The sequence below is a fragment of the Parastagonospora nodorum genome (assembly GCF_000146915.1).
Source record: "Parastagonospora nodorum SN15 chromosome Unknown scaffold_1, whole genome shotgun sequence".
Classification (NCBI taxonomy): Eukaryota; Fungi; Ascomycota; class Dothideomycetes; order Pleosporales; family Phaeosphaeriaceae; genus Parastagonospora; species Parastagonospora nodorum.
Window position 1 is genome coordinate 1,314,579 of NW_001884549.1, and position 17,827 is coordinate 1,332,405.

The 17,827-nt window shown below is 52.9% G+C and overlaps 8 protein-coding genes across 8 annotated transcripts; 4 read left to right on the forward strand and 4 right to left on the reverse strand.

Annotated features, from left to right (window-relative positions):
- Positions 1-676: 676 nt before the first annotated feature.
- On the reverse strand, positions 677-1,660 carry SNOG_00578 (hypothetical protein; the record flags this gene model as incomplete). The annotated part of the gene is made up of 4 exons (XM_001791206.1): positions 677-807; positions 865-937; positions 991-1,261; positions 1,320-1,660. 4 exons carry the CDS (start codon positions 1,658-1,660, stop codon positions 677-679), a joined length of 816 nt encoding a protein of 271 aa, XP_001791258.1.
- Positions 1,661-2,697: 1,037 nt separating this feature from the next.
- SNOG_00579 (hypothetical protein) lies at positions 2,698-4,233 on the reverse strand (the record flags this gene model as incomplete). Its single annotated transcript, XM_001791207.1, has 2 exons — positions 2,698-3,297; positions 3,346-4,233. The coding sequence occupies 2 exons, from the start codon at positions 4,231-4,233 to the stop codon at positions 2,698-2,700; spliced, it is 1,488 nt and encodes a 495-aa protein (XP_001791259.1).
- An 816-nt stretch (positions 4,234-5,049) lies between these two features.
- Positions 5,050-6,145, reverse strand: SNOG_00580 (hypothetical protein; the record flags this gene model as incomplete). The annotated part of the gene is made up of 3 exons (XM_001791208.1): positions 5,050-5,699; positions 5,785-5,980; positions 6,077-6,145. The coding sequence occupies 3 exons, from the start codon at positions 6,143-6,145 to the stop codon at positions 5,050-5,052; spliced, it is 915 nt and encodes a 304-aa protein (XP_001791260.1).
- Positions 6,146-8,108: 1,963 nt separating this feature from the next.
- Positions 8,109-8,777, forward strand: SNOG_00581 (hypothetical protein; the record flags this gene model as incomplete). The annotated part of the gene is made up of 1 exon (XM_001791209.1): positions 8,109-8,777. The coding sequence occupies one exon, from the start codon at positions 8,109-8,111 to the stop codon at positions 8,775-8,777; it is 669 nt and encodes a 222-aa protein (XP_001791261.1).
- Positions 8,778-9,637: 860 nt separating this feature from the next.
- SNOG_00583 (hypothetical protein) lies at positions 9,638-12,173 on the forward strand (the record flags this gene model as incomplete). The annotated part of the gene is made up of 3 exons (XM_001791210.1): positions 9,638-10,556; positions 10,630-11,637; positions 12,064-12,173. The coding sequence occupies 3 exons, from the start codon at positions 9,638-9,640 to the stop codon at positions 12,171-12,173; spliced, it is 2,037 nt and encodes a 678-aa protein (XP_001791262.1).
- Positions 12,174-13,228: 1,055 nt separating this feature from the next.
- Positions 13,229-14,483, forward strand: SNOG_00584 (hypothetical protein; the record flags this gene model as incomplete). The annotated part of the gene is made up of 3 exons (XM_001791211.1): positions 13,229-13,445; positions 13,507-13,641; positions 13,711-14,483. The coding sequence occupies 3 exons, from the start codon at positions 13,229-13,231 to the stop codon at positions 14,481-14,483; spliced, it is 1,125 nt and encodes a 374-aa protein (XP_001791263.1).
- A 255-nt stretch (positions 14,484-14,738) lies between these two features.
- On the reverse strand, positions 14,739-16,414 carry SNOG_00585 (hypothetical protein; the record flags this gene model as incomplete). The annotated part of the gene is made up of 3 exons (XM_001791212.1): positions 14,739-15,095; positions 15,393-16,298; positions 16,373-16,414. 3 exons carry the CDS (start codon positions 16,412-16,414, stop codon positions 14,739-14,741), a joined length of 1,305 nt encoding a protein of 434 aa, XP_001791264.1.
- Positions 15,838-16,695, forward strand: SNOG_20006 (hypothetical protein; the record flags this gene model as incomplete). Its single annotated transcript, XM_001791213.1, has 3 exons — positions 15,838-16,032; positions 16,075-16,132; positions 16,508-16,695. 3 exons carry the CDS (start codon positions 15,838-15,840, stop codon positions 16,693-16,695), a joined length of 441 nt encoding a protein of 146 aa, XP_001791265.1.
- Positions 16,696-17,827: the final 1,132 nt, after the last annotated feature.

Here is a 17,827-nt window from a genome sequence, read left to right on the forward strand (position 1 = left end):
AATGTTCGACAAAACAGCTGTGCGAGCGAGATCTAGAAAGGTATGAGAAGTTTGGGAAAGGGGTAGGATTAGAGGAGGCGAGTTTTGCAAAGGGGCTTAAAGTGTTCGATGGAGGGAAGATTGGACAGAGCTTAGGTCACCTACGTTGGCTCATCCCATACTTCTTGTACAAATTTTATCAAGTTGAGCCTGGAGCAAGATCTAAAGCTTGTTTAATCATGTTCTCTAATAAGCAATCTTTTTTCCATGTCCTTCCATAGCCAGATGCCCCAACCTCTACTTCTCCCCATTCTTAGCCCGCCACTCAACACTTACTGAATCCAGCGGATCAACCTCCATCTCCTCACCCACCATTCTCTTTCTAAACATCCGGCTCGGCACCCCAGGGTTAGGACAGCTAGCATATGCCAAACACACACCCCCGCCACAGCACGTATCGACAACGCAGTATCTGCCCGCGCTACAATCGGCATCAGCGGTGCACCCGACACTTGCGCACCCGCTTAGTTGCACGCAGCGATTCACGCCGCTGGAGGTCTTCAGGCAGTAGCAGCCGGTGCTACCGGGGCATGTGACGGGTGCGTTGCAGCGAGATGCGGTGGGGCAGGAATCGAGGGATGGAGAGGTGCAGGCGCCGTTGGAGCAGGTACCGGAAGGACACTGAGTGGTGTTTAGATTAGTTGGTGAGTGGGATGGGGATGATGTTGGAGCTTACAGTGTTGCCGCATGTGCCGCAGTTGTTGGGGTCGGTTTGGCGGTTGACGCATGTGGTGCCACATAGGTCTGTCAAGCCGGGTGAGGTACAAGCTGTGATCAGAAGTGTTAGCTCATTGTAAAAAGATGATGGGAGGATGGTAGACCTACGGCATGATACGATAGTTGTTGTCGAGACCAAGGTGCTTGTAGACGTTGGCGTGACGGTCGTGATGGGCGTTGCCTGGACTGAATGAGCATGTCTCGCGTGAAGACCTTCGATCACTAATTTCTTACCGTAATGATCGCAACTTGAGTGAGCGTGACAGTCGTCGTGCTAACATCCGCAACAGTGCTAACAACCGTAGTCTGTGTTGTTTGCGTGACGGTGAATGTTTTCGTTGTTGTTGGCAATGCGAGGCATTTGCACGCAGTGACTAACTGCTCGCATGGGAAGATCTTCAATAAGCCTGGAGCTTGGGCACAGCCCTTCGGGACTGGTGGTGCCTTGCTCGTCTTTGGAGCGTTCCTCTTCTCTTGCTGATCGCATCTGAGCGAAGTCGTAGTTCTGAAGACAGTGTCAGCACATGAACATAATTAACAACAAGTCCGAGTTTAAAACTTACACCACATCCGTCGTCGTCGTAGTCACAGCCTCAGCAGTGGACGTAGACGGCACGAGTGTCAGATCCGTACTTGTGGTAGTGGAAGTCTCAGTCACAGTACTCGTAACCGTGGTTGGTTTCGAGGATGTCTGGCGAACGTTATTGGTGTAGAATATGGTCCTTGTTGTGGAGGCAGTGCATACTGGCACAAGTGAAGAGCAAAATGAAGAAGCCTTGGCCTCTTTGTGCAATGCAGTGACAACAAGGTTCACAATTTTGCACTGCTGGTTGTCAATAGATGGAATAGTGGAAGCAACTGCGCTGGCGGAAGCCCCCAGAATGAGGAACTTGGGGAACAACATGATGCGCAGATGTCTGTGCCGACGAAGGACCTGCTGGAGAGTTTGAAGTAGGTTCAAGTCTTCGTGGAACTAATATATACATGACTTGCTGCGGGCTATCAGCTGAACTGTCTTTCAAAGATCACCTACGCTTCGTGTCTAGATCATGAATCTACTTGACTAGAGGCCTGGTGGAAGTACCGATCCACAAGATCTCTGAGCTAAAAAGCCGAGTACTCCCAATTCGAGAAAGATCGCTCTAGATCTCAGCCAGCCACTGCGAGAGTACAGACCGATTAACAAATGCATCCGCGGAAGCGTGCATCAAAATGCACATGCACTAATAGCGTACACATCCACCGTGTATTCGATTTACCCCATAGTACGCATGCCAGACTTCACTTCATCAGTTGCTCGAGGTTGACCACAGTATACACGAGACTGACTGTTTTGTATGAATGAAGAAGCCTTCAAGAGATCTCCGTCCGGGGCTACTCCCTAGTCGAATACCTGGCGACTCAACTACCCTGTAAACTCGCCACGCGATGTCGGGCATCAACAATACAGTCAACCATCATTGACTAGGCTTCTTGGGAATCATCGAGTTACCTGGAATCTCTATTGATGTTCCGGCCGGCTCCAGCTTCTCGAATATGCAAAATCAGAGCAGCTCCCATGTGTCTAGGTCAATCACCTCTGGTGATCAGTCCTGAACCCGAAGCGTCGAACCGGCTCCAGATCTTCAATCACAACCTCGGAACACTTGTGCTGAGGCTATGCTCCACAGTATGCATTATTTCAATAACCTGCTTCTCGTCATGTCTTAACAAAGGATCTATGCGAAGCCCCGAGTAAGACTAGACTGACCATGTTCAACGCGCTAGTTTCATGCGTTACAATCTAACTCCATACTCCTTTTAACACCACAACAAGCCAGCCATCCCCGTTCGAACGCCCTAGACCTGCAGCTCCAAACTCCTCATTCAAACCAATGTCAGCCAAAGGAATCCCTCTTTGTACACCATGTCAATGGTCCTCACGGCATCATATTGCCCGCTCTACGAGCCTTGCGCTATTTGGGACATCTGAGTGAAGCCATTGTTACTGTTGGGTCCGGGAGTGCTATCGCTATCACTGCCGTTGATTCGTGAGTTGTGCATGCCACCGTTCATAGCACCATTCATGCTGGGTCCGTTGTTGATCGCATTTGCCATGGAGTTGTTCATGCCGTTGGGATTCATAGGACCGGTCATCTGGCTGCCCATAGTGCTGCTGCCCATTGGGCCGTTCATGTTTTGGCTGATGGGTCCGTTGAAAGTTGCGTTGTCCATAGTTCCTATGCCATTTTGCGGGCCAAGCCTTGCAGTCTCGGTTTCCTCGCCCATGCCATTGACATCGGGCCAGAAGCGCTCTTCCAGCCAGCAGATCTGTCGGAAGATCTCCTCGCAGCGCACCATCTCTTCTTTGCCGTCGCGCGTAGTTGTGATGTTCGCAAGTTCATCTACAAGCGCGCGTGTTGCATCGACAAACTTTGAGAAGGCGGGTGAAGTCCAGTTGGGAATGAGGGCTTGGTGGAGGGCAACAATGTGCGAGTCGGCAGATGGAGTGGACATGGAGGTGCTGAACGAGGAGGCATATTGCCAGGCGGAACGGTAGCACTATCACGGTCAGCCGAGGAGCATGCATAAGGCAAATCCGGCACATACGTGCTCGGTTCCCCATAACACTACCATGCCTTCAAGCAGACTCGCACTCGAACTACTGGCGCTCACAAAAAGGTCGAGGAGCGCCCGCGTAATGGGCGTCGGTCCTTCTTGTCCGAGGACGAGGCCATATTTGGTTGCTGTGATTTCAAAGAACTGCATCTCGCGTCGCATGTTGTTGAGGGCCGATATCAGCAGGTCCATCGTCCTGTACATGGGATGGAACTGCGAGTTCTGCGTCTGCGGTAACCGTATCTTGGCCAGCAGCTGTCCTACGAACCGTATGTAGCCCCGTGAATAATGCCCGTCCTGCACCAGCCATTGCGACAGCGGGCCAGCAGCCAGGGATCCGCAACCCGCATGTGATAAGAATGGCTGCTGCGTCGCCTGCGTGAACGGATGCGAACACGTCGCAAGCAAATGTGCAGTCAAGCTCGGCGCCTGGTGCGGCGGCATAGGCAGATTCGGCGCAATGGGCTTGCCGTCCCTCGTGCGCTTCGTGTTAGGACCGCGCCGGTGGACCTGTAGATTCGGATTCGGCGCCTGTCCATTCAGTATCTGGCTGGGGGCCTGCGACATGGTGGTATCGATAGCTTCTGCACTCTGCTGTTGCTGTTGCTGTTGCTGCATCTGGGCCATATGTGCCTGCGCGTCCGGCGAGGCAAGGTAGGACTGGCATTCTTGAAGATGCTCGATCTGGCGCGTCGTGTTCTTCGCGCGCACGAAGCCGCAATGGAGGCAGCGCACCTTGTTACATTTGGAAGGCGTGTCTTGGTCTTGAAATTCGGCCTGGTATTCGGACGTCAGCATGGGTCGCGTATGCTTCCAGATGCTATCACTGGTGTATCTTACAAAGGCGCGCCTTATGTCTGGATTGGCGTGTCGGCCCATCTTGAAGGCCTCCTGCTGCCGGCATTAGCATTGCGAAGTGCTGAACAATAATGCGCCATGTCTGGGTTGAGAGCTCTCCTAATTCGAAAGGGCGAGATATGGGCGGAGGTGGGTTGGCACAGGATGAAAGGCAGAGTGGAGCTCACCGTATTGTATTCGACGTTGCTGTTCTGTATCTTTGCCGCAGCTTCAGAAGCTGAGGTGATGCGCTTAACTCAGCCGGTTCATCCGTCTCGCGCCTTCCCCTTTTCGTAAGAAGCAGGCCCATGCCATCAGTCAACGTCTTGACGAGCGATATACGAGCAATATTGCAATTCAATTTTCGATTATCGTCCTGCATGGATGATCAAAGGGCAATGTTTTTAATCAACCAATTTGAAAACATCTGCTCGAGTTGTAATTGCGTGGATCTTAGTCATCAAGTTCCATACGTCGCGCTTACCCAGCAAGGAACAGTGCGGAGGAAATATTTCCGTCTGTAACTTTGCATCAACGACGCCCTATCGTCAGCACGTCACGAACCTCATACCTCGAAAAATAATAAAGCTAATACCATAAATATAAGCGTTCATAATATTCACGCAAATGTGCTTATCCGTTCACGACAAAAATCGACACTTGTGGTGTTGCTCAAAGTTCTCATTTACCCCAAACTTCGATGTCACACTCTGTATACATTCCGGGACAAAACTTGAGATGTTCTCAATGCTGAAAATAATGATTTGACATTTGACATGCCCCAGAATTCCTTCTGTAACTATTCTCACCAACCCAGCAAGGAATAACACCGGCTTATCGGTGTTCACCTTTCTCGTCTCAACTAGTAATTGCGTCCAGCCAAGTAGTCTTACCGGACGGGAGTTCAGAAGGCGCAGTACCGCTTGCTGTAGCCGCACCTCCACCCAACTCTGCCGTCCCCTGAGTTTTGCCTCCACCACTCGATTGCCCATCGAGGCCGTAGTGAGTTTGCTGAGGCGGAGGGCTGACGGGAGCGTTGTATGGGGCAGCGGCAGCATTATAAGGCGCGACACCACCATTGTAGGGCGCTGTGCCAGCGTTATATGGTGCGTTAGCAGCATTGTATGGTGCGCCAGTATTCGGTGGAGGCATGCCAACATAATTCTGCGTAGGCGGCGGTGAAGGTGCACTAGAGTAGGTCCCTTGTGTAGCGGCTGTGGCTGCGTTAAGGTACGCATTGGTGGCGTAATGGTTTTGTTGCATTGGCTGGGGCTTCGCATCAGTGTGTCCGGCTACACCGGCGGGTGGCTGGGGGTAGATCGGAGCCATGGTAGCAGTGCCTTCCTGGGATGCTTTGAGCTTGTTCTTCTTCTTGCGCCGGAGGCAGCAAAAGAGGAGGAAACCGAGGAGTGCGAGACCCACGATGGGTCCGATGACAGCTCCCGCAATCCAAGCTTTGGAGCCTCCACCGCTATCACTATCGCCGGATGTACTGAGTGAATCGAAGCCTGATGGCTTTGGTTGGGGAATAGAGAGTGCTGTGGGGGTGTTAGTGGGTTTCTCTCGACGATCAAGGTTGATTCGGAAACATACGCGCTTGGGACGAACCCTGGGTGACAGAAGCGGGCACCCTTCGGTAGTATGAGTAGTTTGCCGACGAAGGACCGCAAATGATATCGGTCTTTGGATTCGAGTCACCAAAGTTCTCGAAAATGAATGCTGTATTGCATATCGAAGCTGACTGGTCGACATAGTTCTCAGTGCTGAAGTCGTCAGCAGTGGTATACTCCTAGACGGCTTGGGACTTACCAGGCTAGGGTTACTCTGGTAGATCGATCAGATATTGGGACTAGATGTTCGAGTACGAAGTCAGTGTATGTCTCACATACAATTCGTACATATACTTCACGCACAGATCAAAGAGCCAGAAACACAGGCCGTAGCAGCATAGCATGCAGTGCGGGAGGCTGCACAGCACTGTGCGTATTGCCCAGTCTGGTACCATGTGAGGCCGGCGTTGCAACTCTCAGAGAACCCTGTAGCAAGATTCAGTATGATGGATCGATAGAGCCTAAGAATACCTACAAGTTCCGCTACTCTCTATGTAGCCTATGAATTGAGCATCATTTCCTTGTCTTGGAAGGATTGCCGGTGGTGTTATAGTTGGGTCAGCGGGGTCAGTAGCTATGGCAAGCGCAAAGCTGGTAAGGGCATGAAAAGCCGCGAGTCTATATCGTCCAGGCATTTTGTGTGGTACCTTGTGAATCATGTCAGGGAAATAGTGCGAGGCTGCGACGGGACTGCGCAAGTACTTAAGCACCTGTCACAAGGCTGGATCCCTAGTCATTGCCGAAGCCTGATCCTACAACCTGGTGGGCTCATGCTGCTTGTCCCAAACGAGGCTATGTTGAGCAAACAGGTACCGGTCAGTAATTTGGGAATATGCCACACCCTCATGGGGCTAGTGAGCGGGTATGCCGGCGGTTCGACTGCATGTCTGCCCTTCAGCTGGGCTCAAAGCGACGCACTGGGAGTACAGATTGCCTAACGAGGCTGTCGGTCCGTTGGATTACAGCAAATCCCGCGCACCTTGCGCATGTGGCGTTCATCGTGTCCCTTAGCGTTGGATTGATAAGCCCACGTTGAAAGGCTGAACATGTCCTATACATCGAATTCACCATAGTTGGCAAATCGACCTGTGATGAGCGTGGTAACATGCAACAGGCCATGGTTATATCTTGCTTCGATGGCAATCACACAAGACTGCTCAGTTGGACTTCAGTATGAAGCTTTGAAACGAGTCGGCAATAGACGGCAAATGTCACCAGGCTGCGTGCTGCGGTACCGGTGGATGGTGATGAGGACAGGGGTAGGCGACATTCGACGATCGCCATGATTCAATACGAGGAGGGTGCAGACGGATTGGTATCCGCTCGATCCTTCATCAACCTGGCAGCATGGATTCCTGATGATATGCGTTTTTCAGAAGACGCACTTCACACTTTATGAAGAACTGGTCAAGATGCATGACAATGATGTTGAAGTGGAAGGAGAATCGACACTGGGTTTTGACGAAGTTCCAGATCCATGGGCGGACCTGGAATCGGCCCGCCGCTAGTCATCCGAATCAGGAAACGATGAGGCGAGCGGGTCATAAACATCCCGATACATCAGAACAACGCACCTTCAAAGCGCCCCTCTATAGCCATTGTATCATAGCGAAGTCCAGAGATTGGCCTTGGATCCCGAGTGCCCCACCCTGCGAAGTCAATCATACGAATACTGCAAGCACAACCCAGAGCCATCGGAAACCAATCACTTCCTTGTGTCGCTTATCCAAGCATGCACCGTTTTCTTTAATTTAGTTTCTAGCCGAGCGCAAGACATCCTTCACGACCGTCATAACATGCTGTCACTGAGCCGACGAAAGCCACCGCAACGCCAACTTGGCGCCCTCAATTCATTGACTGATCTGCCTGACGATATTCTCATACTCGTTGCTGGCACAATGCCGGATCGACGAGCTATTCAGCCTGCGATTGACATGTGCAAGGACGCGCGACCTCATCGATGAGTACATTACGACCATTGCGCCATATGTCGCACGATGTACATTTCTACTCAGTGATCTTTTGCTATCCAAATATGTGGACACTGTTACACCATTCACGTTTCGCTCACTGAAGGCTCTTATTCCGGAACACCTGGCTTCGGTACTCGTGGACAGACATCGCCTCGCGGACAAGGGGTTGCAATCTCGTTATGGTATACCAGCGGAAGATCCTTTTGGCAATGAGATTCGCACCCGTGTTGCCAGCGGCTGGAGGATTCTGTGTGATATATCTAACATTTCCCGCCAAGAGTACGGCACACTCGGAAAAGGCACACGCATGTCGCCTGGAGACTTTGCAACCAAGATGTTCCGGCCTGCACATTTCAAGCTCGAAGCGTTGAAGCATGTTGAGGATACCGTACTGCAAAAGCGCCTAGAGTACTTTACCCGCTTAGAGCATAAGTACGCCCAGGACTATAAGCTCATGTTCACTCTGCTCTCGTCTGCATTTAGCACCTCCATCTCCAACGTTGGTGATGAACACTTGCCTTGGGTGTTCGACTCTAGTAATGGTTTCAACGGCCAGAGAGAGCTCAGGAAGGGCAAAACGTGGCTTTCATGGTACCTCCTCGCTGAAGGCCCGGATCTTTTTTGGCAGCAATGGCACAGCCTACCTCACGACTTGCCAACCACGCGCAACTACATTCGTGACAACGCTATCGAGGCTTTCAAGAACACGCCGCAGAAACTATCTGATCACCAACGGATACTCGCGAGCACGCTGCAGGAAGCCGTCGATGAGCATGCTCTTCTGAAGAGCGAGTTCGAGAAGTCGGATCCAATCCGATACTTTGCAAAGTACGCAGAGCACAGGCTGGCCAGGGCAGACGCTGGGCTTCCACCAGCCAGAGAGATTTTGCATCATATCCCTTTTTTCATCAACTTCAGGTGCCCAGAAGAAGTGGTACAAAGGCATGAGGCTTTGGCGGAAGAACGGGAGATTAGTAGAGCCATGCAGACATGGCCACGATGATCGCCTGGCCACGATTTGGCACTTGGGCAACGTCTTCCTACGTTTACCAATTGCTCACCGCCATTCAGTCATCACTATTATGGGCAAAGTCAGCAATGCAAGCTTATCGTCGGGTGTGCCCGTGATGGTACAGAGTTCGTGTCGACTTTTCGAGGACCGATAGTGGAAATTGAAGGAGGCTGCATCTGCATGCGGCTGTGGCTGCGCATGCAACAAGCTACAACAAGAGAATGCCTTACGCACGGCAAGAGCTTTTCCATCCTATCGCACCAGACCGTCACGGCAAGCGTTGCCCTAAAGACATTCAGGAAACGCAATGTTTTGCCCCGCGTTTCGCAGGCAGCAGGGATCTCGAACCGGCGCACTCGAGGCGCTGACTAGGGCCACGAGCTCCGTCTATTCGTGCAGATGTTCCGAGGCAGCGGACAAGTGCTTTACTCGGCCTCGAGGAGTGCAGAACATGTTTGGCGTTGATTGCAGCAAAGCATGCTAGACGCACATGTCAGGAGAAGAAATTGCTTTGGAGCCACTGACATGGATGGGAACGGTAGAGATTTACGGAATACGAGCATCGAAGAACAAAGTGGAGCACACGTGACGGGCAACGGCTAAATATAGCTGCGATGCTGGGTAGAGAGCGGAATGATCAGCGTTAGCGGCAAATAGTGGCCGAGCCGGTGTAACGCTGATTGACGTGCATGTAGCATCGCAAACCACTACCGAAGCCTCGACGCTCCTTAATGCCATGATTCCTCGCAATCACCACCATCAACGATTCGACATGCCGCGGCAATAACACCTCCCGACGCCTTCGTGACCGAGACCCGACCGACGTCTGCTGGTGGGCAAGGACCTCCAACATGGTGGAACGCCCAACGGACCAGGACGGCGCACGTAATCTGGCTGTCGGTACAAATGTCAGAGGGAAGGGTGTGACGTTCGAAGGGAGCGCTGCGCCAGCGTGCGGCTCGCGTTCGCGCACCAGTTCTGTGAGCGACGGGGAGCAGGCGAACACCAGTACACATCTGTCTGCATCGTCGATTGGCAACGCAGACACGCTCTCTTCGTCGGGCATATCGGGCCACTCGACGGCCATGACGTCCGCGACCACCTACGATGAACGACCCAGCGCCTCGAGTCCGACTGCGGCCTCCACGCACGCGCACCCAAGCCTTACCCTCCTCGAACTCGTATCGAATACGGCCTCCTCGTCTGCACTGCCGGATAGTTTCGACTTCAGCGTGTCGAGAAAGGGAAGCTTCGTGGCGGTATACTCGGCGTCGAACATATGGCTGGTCAAGACGGTACAGCTGCCACGGCTGTGGGCAAGGACGCTGCAGGTCAAGCGCAAGCCCGTGGCAATTGACATCACCGAAGATGGATTTCTACTGGCCGTACTCTCTCGGCCCTCGCAAGTCGACCTGTATGAGATTCACGGCGAGGGAAACGACCAGATCAAGAAGAGACGGACTATCATGCTGGTGCATGAGGCCAGCTCCGTCGTCATATCGCCGGACGCACGTATCTTGATCACTGGAAATAAATTCGGCATCGAGGTCATGGCAATTGGACCCGACGTACCAGAGACGGCGCGACGCACGCTGCATGGGCCCGCAGGCGACGCACTGGAATTCTCGGATGATGGACGGACGCTGCTCATCACTGGCTATGCGCGCAAATCAGATGGCTCGGCTTTGTTCGTACTGCCAGGACTATACGATGGGCCCTTGACAGAGGAGGGCGAGCCTATCCCTCAGCCGCCAGAAAACGCTTGGACCGGTTCGGTGCTCTTTCCCGAGACAGCACGGATAGCACGGCAGGCAACGCTGCTTCCTGATGCAGACACGGGCACATTTAACGAGCTTCTTTGCCTTCAATGCTGAGGAGGACTCGTGGGGCATTTACGACATTGCATGTCAGCGTTTTACCCAGCGCAAAATGTTCCTGCCCGACCACCAGCGATGGACGCGATCTGAGTTTGTCGACGATGCGATGCCTGCCGTCTCGCCAAACGCCGATTTGGCTGCGGTAGCCCTGCGTATGCGTGGTACAACAAACATCTGGATCTATGAAGTGCCGGGCTGGGAATACAAGCCGAGTGAGAAGGCGAAGACGGAGGCGCCTATACAGCCATGCTTTTGCATTCCCATCCGCACAGACGGCCCGGATACGCTTCAGGAAATATGCGTACTGCGGTGGGTCAGGCTCGATTCAAATGTTCAGCGGCTTCTAGCAGTTGGCAATTCTAGCATTGCTCCAAACCAAAACGACGTGCCGGGTGGCCAGATGGGCTCCAAGGGCGTAGTCGTTATCCTCGATTTTGATAAAAGGAGATCAGCTGGGGACGCTGCACCGACGCCAATCAAGCAAGAGTACGATTTGGAACCGCTGTGTCCCGGCGAAATGCTACCAGAGGGCTCTATAGACTTCGAGCGTGAAGTCGAGCTCGTGCGGACAAGAACGAGAGTGCAACGGCAGGCACAAGATCGACGAGACGCATCGCGGAGAAACTCAAGAACTGGCTCAACTCCTGTCCAACGATCGAGGACGACCGCCATCCGCCAACCATTACCATCGCCGCCTGCTGTGGACGACGAAGAACTGACAGCGGAGGAAGCACAAGCTGCTTTCGAAGCACCTTACGACAACCAGCAGCCCAGGTCTCAAATGTCTTTGGCGCGAGCGGCCACCGTAGCAGCCGTGTCTCCCGCAAACCGTCGGCATCTGCGCGCCCTGCCCTTAAGACCGCTCGAGTACCGCCGTGCCGATGGCGGACGAGAGCTCCCTCACGAGAGTGACGCCGACAACTGGGTTCCACCACCCCCAGCCTACACAGCAACCGCCGCGTGCAGCAGGCAGCGTCAGTCTCAGCCATCCCAACGCCCCACCTGCAATTCTACGCCGCGGCTCTTCTGCGTCCTCAATACCACCAGTACCTGCTCTCCCAGCAAATTTTAGTCGTCCCCAACTCAGCCCATACCACTCCCGCAGCCAGTCCATCTCATCCTCCAATCTCACCACTCCTGACCGCCGCCCTTCCCTCATCCACCCATCTACATTCCCCAGTCCTCGATCCTCAAGTTCCATCCGCCGACCATCTCCCGCACCACAAATTCCCGGTCAGGCGCCATCATTACACCCCCTCCGCAGGCCAACACTCCGCTCCCGCCGCGTCGTCGAGAGCACAATCGATCTACGACCGCCGCCTATCGTCGATCCAATGTCTCCGCGCCGCGGTTCGGCGCCCCATGTGCTCATGCCTATGCGACGACCAGTGGGTGGACAGGGCGAATTGCCGAGACTCATACCGCCGGAACAGATGCAGGGCCAAAGATTTCCGATGAGTGCGCCGCCGTTGGGACATATGCAGCAATATGCGCATCAGCCGGTGTATGAGGCGCCAAGGGAAAGTGGGAGGGCGAGTCGGATGACGATGGGGAGGGAGAAAGAGAGGAAGAAGAAGAGGGTTGCATGTGTTGTTATGTGAACGCTCTGAGGAGTTTTGTTGGGTGGACTTTTGAGACGACGATGATGACGACGATATATACATATACCCAATTGCGCATTTCTACAGTTTTCGTGTTGGGCTAAGCTTCAGTGGAGCATACGGTTATTCTTGGTACAGTCGCTACATTTAGATGGAGGTACTTTTCGGATTCACTTCCACACTATACAAATAGAACAACCAACTGCATATTTCTTCACATACTTTCCCATTCGCGGCTTCATATGCTTGGTACAGTTAAATGAGGCTACAATTGAGGTGCTGGGTAATTACACATGTGTTAAGTTAATTGGATTCGAAAAGCGTTGGCGATCTCCGGACGCATCTTGACCAGACGGCATGCTTCTACATGGCCTAGTTGCGAACTTCACTTGATGAGCATGTTTGGCCTGGCCGACTTGTTAGGGTAACCAATACACCCGATACTTACATCATGCACGCTGACACACCGTTGGACAGTCGGCGCTTATGCAGTCATCACCAGCCGTTAATCAATATCGTTCGCGGCGCCTTTGAGGCAGGGCTGTCGTATATGCCGCCATGCGGCGCGGGAGCAACTTCCCAATCCCATCACACCTCAGTGTGAGTTGAATCGGTGAATCCGAAAGAATTGTGATCAGCTTTCGCCTCTCTCTATCCCTCCTTGTCTTAGACAGCGGAGGTCTAAAGCACGGCGCTAACTAACTCATAGTGGACACCACTGGCTGCCTTGGATGCGTGAGTCTCATGTTCAATATGTACTCCGTTGTATGGAGCGTCCGTTTCTCACGCATGCCAAGAATTGCCTGGGCCTTGCCTGCGTGAGCTACATGATCACACAACTCGATAGTACATAACTTAATGTGCACATTTCAACCTCCGCTCAATATAGCTGGATACAGCTGGATGTAGGGCATACAATTTCTGAACTCGCTGGATCTCCGCTGCAGCATCTTTCAGTCGCAGAATGGACTGCAACGCGCTTACGAAAGCCTTCCCACGGATGGTCCACTTATCTTCATCCCCGGAGTACGAAAACAGCACGAAGTCTTACTTTTTCGCCTTTGAGAACGAGCTTCAGCCAGCGTATGTATTGGTGCCCAAAGTCGCTCAAGATGTAGTCGACATCATCAAGTACCTTCAGAACACCCTGACAGGCGTCAATATTGCAATCCGCGGCGGGGGTCATACTCCTTGGGCTGGGGCTTCAAATATGGGGAGTGGCGTAACTATCGGCTTGAGTAGGCTCACAGGCGTCACTCTTGTCGCTAAACGTTGTCTCTATCGCCGCCGATGAAGTATACGCGAGTATCTACACGGTTCTGGAAGAGCAGGGCCTTGCCGTCGTGAGCGGACGCGTATCCAAAGTTGGAGTCACCGGTTTGACCTCAGGGGGCAATGAATCAAGCTTGTATCCTGTCGTAGCTCTGAACGGCTGATATCGTGCAGGCGATTTCTCATATTTCTCCGAGTCGACAGGATTCGTCTGTGACAATGTGGTCAACTTCCAAGTCGTCCTGTCTAGTGGGGACGTTGTGCAGGCCAACAAGGACAGCCATTCAGACCTATTCTGCGCGCTGAAGGGCGGCACGAATACCTTCGGCACCGTCACTCGATTTGACCTGCCTGCATTCCTGCAAGGCAAAACGTGGGGAGGTGCCTTCTACTATCTTTCGGCAACTTATGCCGGTATCGTCCAGGACTTCTACAACTTTGCCAGTGCCGCAGAACCCGATCCCGATGCTCATGTAATTGCTGCTACTGCATATAGTCCGCTCGGTCCGGTCGACGTGGTAAATGTGTACTATGCAAAGCCGTCGTCGAATCCACCTAGCCTAGCACCTTTCACGGCTCTACAGCCGCAGCTCGCCAACACTCTCCGTGAGGACTCGCTGTTAGGGTTCGCCAAAGAACTGTCAAACTTTAGCACAAATGGGGACCGGCAGTTGTTCTTCACCACAAGCATCAGGCTGGACAAGCAATTGATAATCGACATGAAGAGTCTTTACGACAACACGGTCGAAAGTATCAAGACCGTTCCTGGCCTCGTACTGTCCATGGTGTTAAAGCCCCTCACCAGACATATGCTCCAGAAAAGTGCTGCGCGCAGGCCTAATTCGCTGGGCCTGTCAGTGGATGATGGACCCATGGTCATCACACTTCTGGACAGCGTTTACGCCGACGCAACAGACGATGTCAATGTCATCAATGACCTGGCATAACAAAGAGGCTCAGGGAAGCGATATCGGTTCATGAATTATGCCTACAGGGCGGAAGATGTCATCAAAAGCTACGGGCCAGTGACCGTCAAGCTTTTGCAAGCAGTCAGTGACAAGTACGACTCTAGCGGCTTCTTTCAAACTAGGGTACCCGGCGGCTTTAAGTTGCCGTAGAACACTTTCTTGCTGCGGATGGAGGCCTTTGGAAAGAAAGGCTGAAATTTGGCAAGATGTATGAAGTGCTACGTGTACGGTTCTTCACATCAATCCGTAGTCGAAATCATCAAGCGGCACAGGCTCGACCATCGATAACTCGCCAAATTCGCTGCCAATCTCGCTTTCGTCGTCTTCGCAAAAGTCCATCTCACTTTCCGCATCATCGTGTTGGACAGGAACCTCAGTGACAGTGACCGCAGTTGCAGGCTTTTGTGCACCCCTCGAAACGTTGTTCGAAGATGCGGCCGGCGTCGAGTCGATCAGCCTGATGGGGCCATCAACGCTATCAACCCGTATGGGCTTTGGAACTCGCAATGGTTGCGCTTGTGCTGACGGTTCTGATATTTGCTTCGATGGCATCTGCTGTTTCTTCATGGCGGAGGCTGTCGGGAAGCTAGGCTGCTTGACCGTGTGCGTGGAATTTTCAATAAGTTCCGTAGCACCTAGTGGATCTAATGTCGTCGTGGCAGTTGAGGGCGGGTTTCGAGGAGCCTCTGGCGTAGCAGCTTGTGTCGGCATATTTTGTGCCATCATTGGTCTTTGCCGTGCTGGCTGCTGCCTCGATCGACTTTGCGTGTATATTATTGGGGCTTGTCGAGCAGGCTGTGCGTTCGCATGAGTCGGAGACGGAGGCTTTTCTTCATCCGCATCATCGATCAGGTTGGGTATAGACCCTGAAGAGCTGTGCGGAGGTGCCTCGAATATTATCTCCGATTCGACTCTCTTCTTTGCTTCTTCCTTAACGTGTTGCTTCTTTCTCTCCGCAGCTTCCAGGGCCTGTTCTTGCTCCGCAACTTTGTCAAAATTCACATCGCCAAACCCGATGTTGACGAGGATCTTGCCAGCCAGGTACTTGTAGCGGTCGTGACCACTTACGAGCTTGCTCATGTCGATGTTCTCAATGCCATGCACGTCTCGAACCGCTTCAAGACCCGAGACACCAAACTCAAGCTTAGTCGATCGATAAAGATACCCAAGAACATAGTCCTCTGTGCTGTAAACATTCACTACGCGAGCGGCGACGACAGATCGAATCTGTCTCCACTGCTCGCTGTTGGATGGTGCCGGTGTACCCATCAACACGACCGACTCAACGAGTCCAAAAGCATGCTGCTCCGCGAGCTCGATAAGACACGCATGAATGACGCGCGCGCCAACAGAAAAGCCAATGAGGGTCACGGGTCGTTTGCCTTGCACGCCATCGATGAGCGCATGCGCCAGTACCTTTCCAGCCTTATCTGCTCGCGCAAGAGCAACACTGAAAGGATTGTCAAGAACACTGGCGACTTTGATAAGTCCAAGCGGCCAAAGACCAGCGTACAGTGCTCCGAGTAACGTGCGGCTCACAACAGTGTATGTCAGGCCATCCCATGCATAGTTGAACAGCACTTCCTGCAGAGAATTGCCAAGACGGAGCATGGCGTCAAGCTCGAATCGTAAGGCGAACGGTTCTGTGGTCTCAGCGTCGATAACCTCCCATGGTTGGTAGACATCGGCCGAAGAGCTTAGCCAGCCGCTGATGCCGATGGCTACACGAAGACGGTGGTGAGCCCGTTTACTTGGGTCGCGGGCATCCTGCTCATCCGCCCACTCCTGTTCTCGCTGCAATGACGGGCGTTTAGGGTCTGCATCTTGTCAGCATGGAATTCGAATGGAATTAAAATCTCCAGACATACCTTGAACAGGCATGAATTCGAAGTCTTGAACTTCTCGTGCATACTGCTCCATTAGTTTCCCGGTCATCTTCGCGCCATATGCACCGAACAATGAGCCTACAAGCACCGAACTGCTGGCGAGCGCTCCTAGATAAGTCGATACAATACCAAGACCCAATCCACCCATCACACTACCCAGACCGGCGGCAAGCAGAGGGGCCGCAAGACCACCAGTTACCCCGATGAGCACAGCACCACCGACAGCGGCAAGCCCAACTTTCCACTTTCGGCTCGCGGCATCGTTGGAGGCTTGTTTCGCGGCGGTCGCATCGGCGTCCATATGAGACGCAGCCGTAGCCAGAAGCCCTTGCGCAACCGACTTCTCATGTTCAGCAAGGACGTCTGTCTCCAGCTCGAAGCTGCTCGCAAGATTCAGGAGCAATACCCTCGAATGTGCTGGGTAATATTCCAAACTCAACAAGAGCAGAAGAAGACAGTGAAGGATCAGGACTCGCTTGGGCTCTTCGAGGTCTAAAAGCCTTGTCCTGATTGGATTGTAGCGACCGCATTGCTTCTCCTTTCCAGTCCATGCTGGAGACGCAAAAGGATCCTCCTCGAAATCGATCAGCGATGGTGTGCCTTGTCTCTCCTTCTCCGCTTGGTCCAAATTCTGCTTCCTTCTGGCTTTTGCTTGCCGTACAGTCTCGCCTCGTACAGAAAGCACGTCACAAATGCGAAGCATAACCGCTCCACGCCATTTATCGAAGAAGTTGAGCGCACTTCTTCTAAGAGCCTGCATCTGCATGGAATCGTGTTCCCTGCCAAATGTAGCCCTCGTGGCATCGCTGGCTACTGGTTTCTCGTGTTGTGGCTCGTCGACGCTTATGAGGTCGTTGGAAGGGTTCTTCGGTAGCGGTGGTGGTGACCGAGTAGTGGTCGGTGGTTTCGTTTCTTGAGTCTGGTTCCAATCAAAAGTAGCAACCAGGTCACTCCGCATGGTATCTATACAGAGGAGAACTAGGAGTGCTAGTTCTAAACGTAACGTCGGTGTCTCGAGGACTGAGCTGAGCGAGGCTCCTTCATCTCTGGCTGCATTCTCCGACCCTGCACCAGATACTGCTCCAGCGAACTTCGAGAACATCCTGCGCGTCAGCCAGACGATGGTATTTGATTAGTTCTTGAGCAAATCGAGAGGTGTTGTGTATCTTGTATAGATGTTTGGAAATCAGCATGCATGTATGAAGAGCTGCGCCTCGTGGGGCGCCTCGGGTGCGACAGGATTGCGGCCCCCAAAGGACCTGGACCAGCTCATTACTCATGCAACAATCATTGCGAAGGCATGCGCAGCAGAAAGCGAAAATCGATCACGTCGTGGGTGTCTAGAAGATGCACCAGGATGAAAGGCGCAGGTGGCTTTGCCTGGAGACAGAGGGAGGAAAGTGACGCGCCAGAAGTTCGCGGTCGCGCTTGAGAACG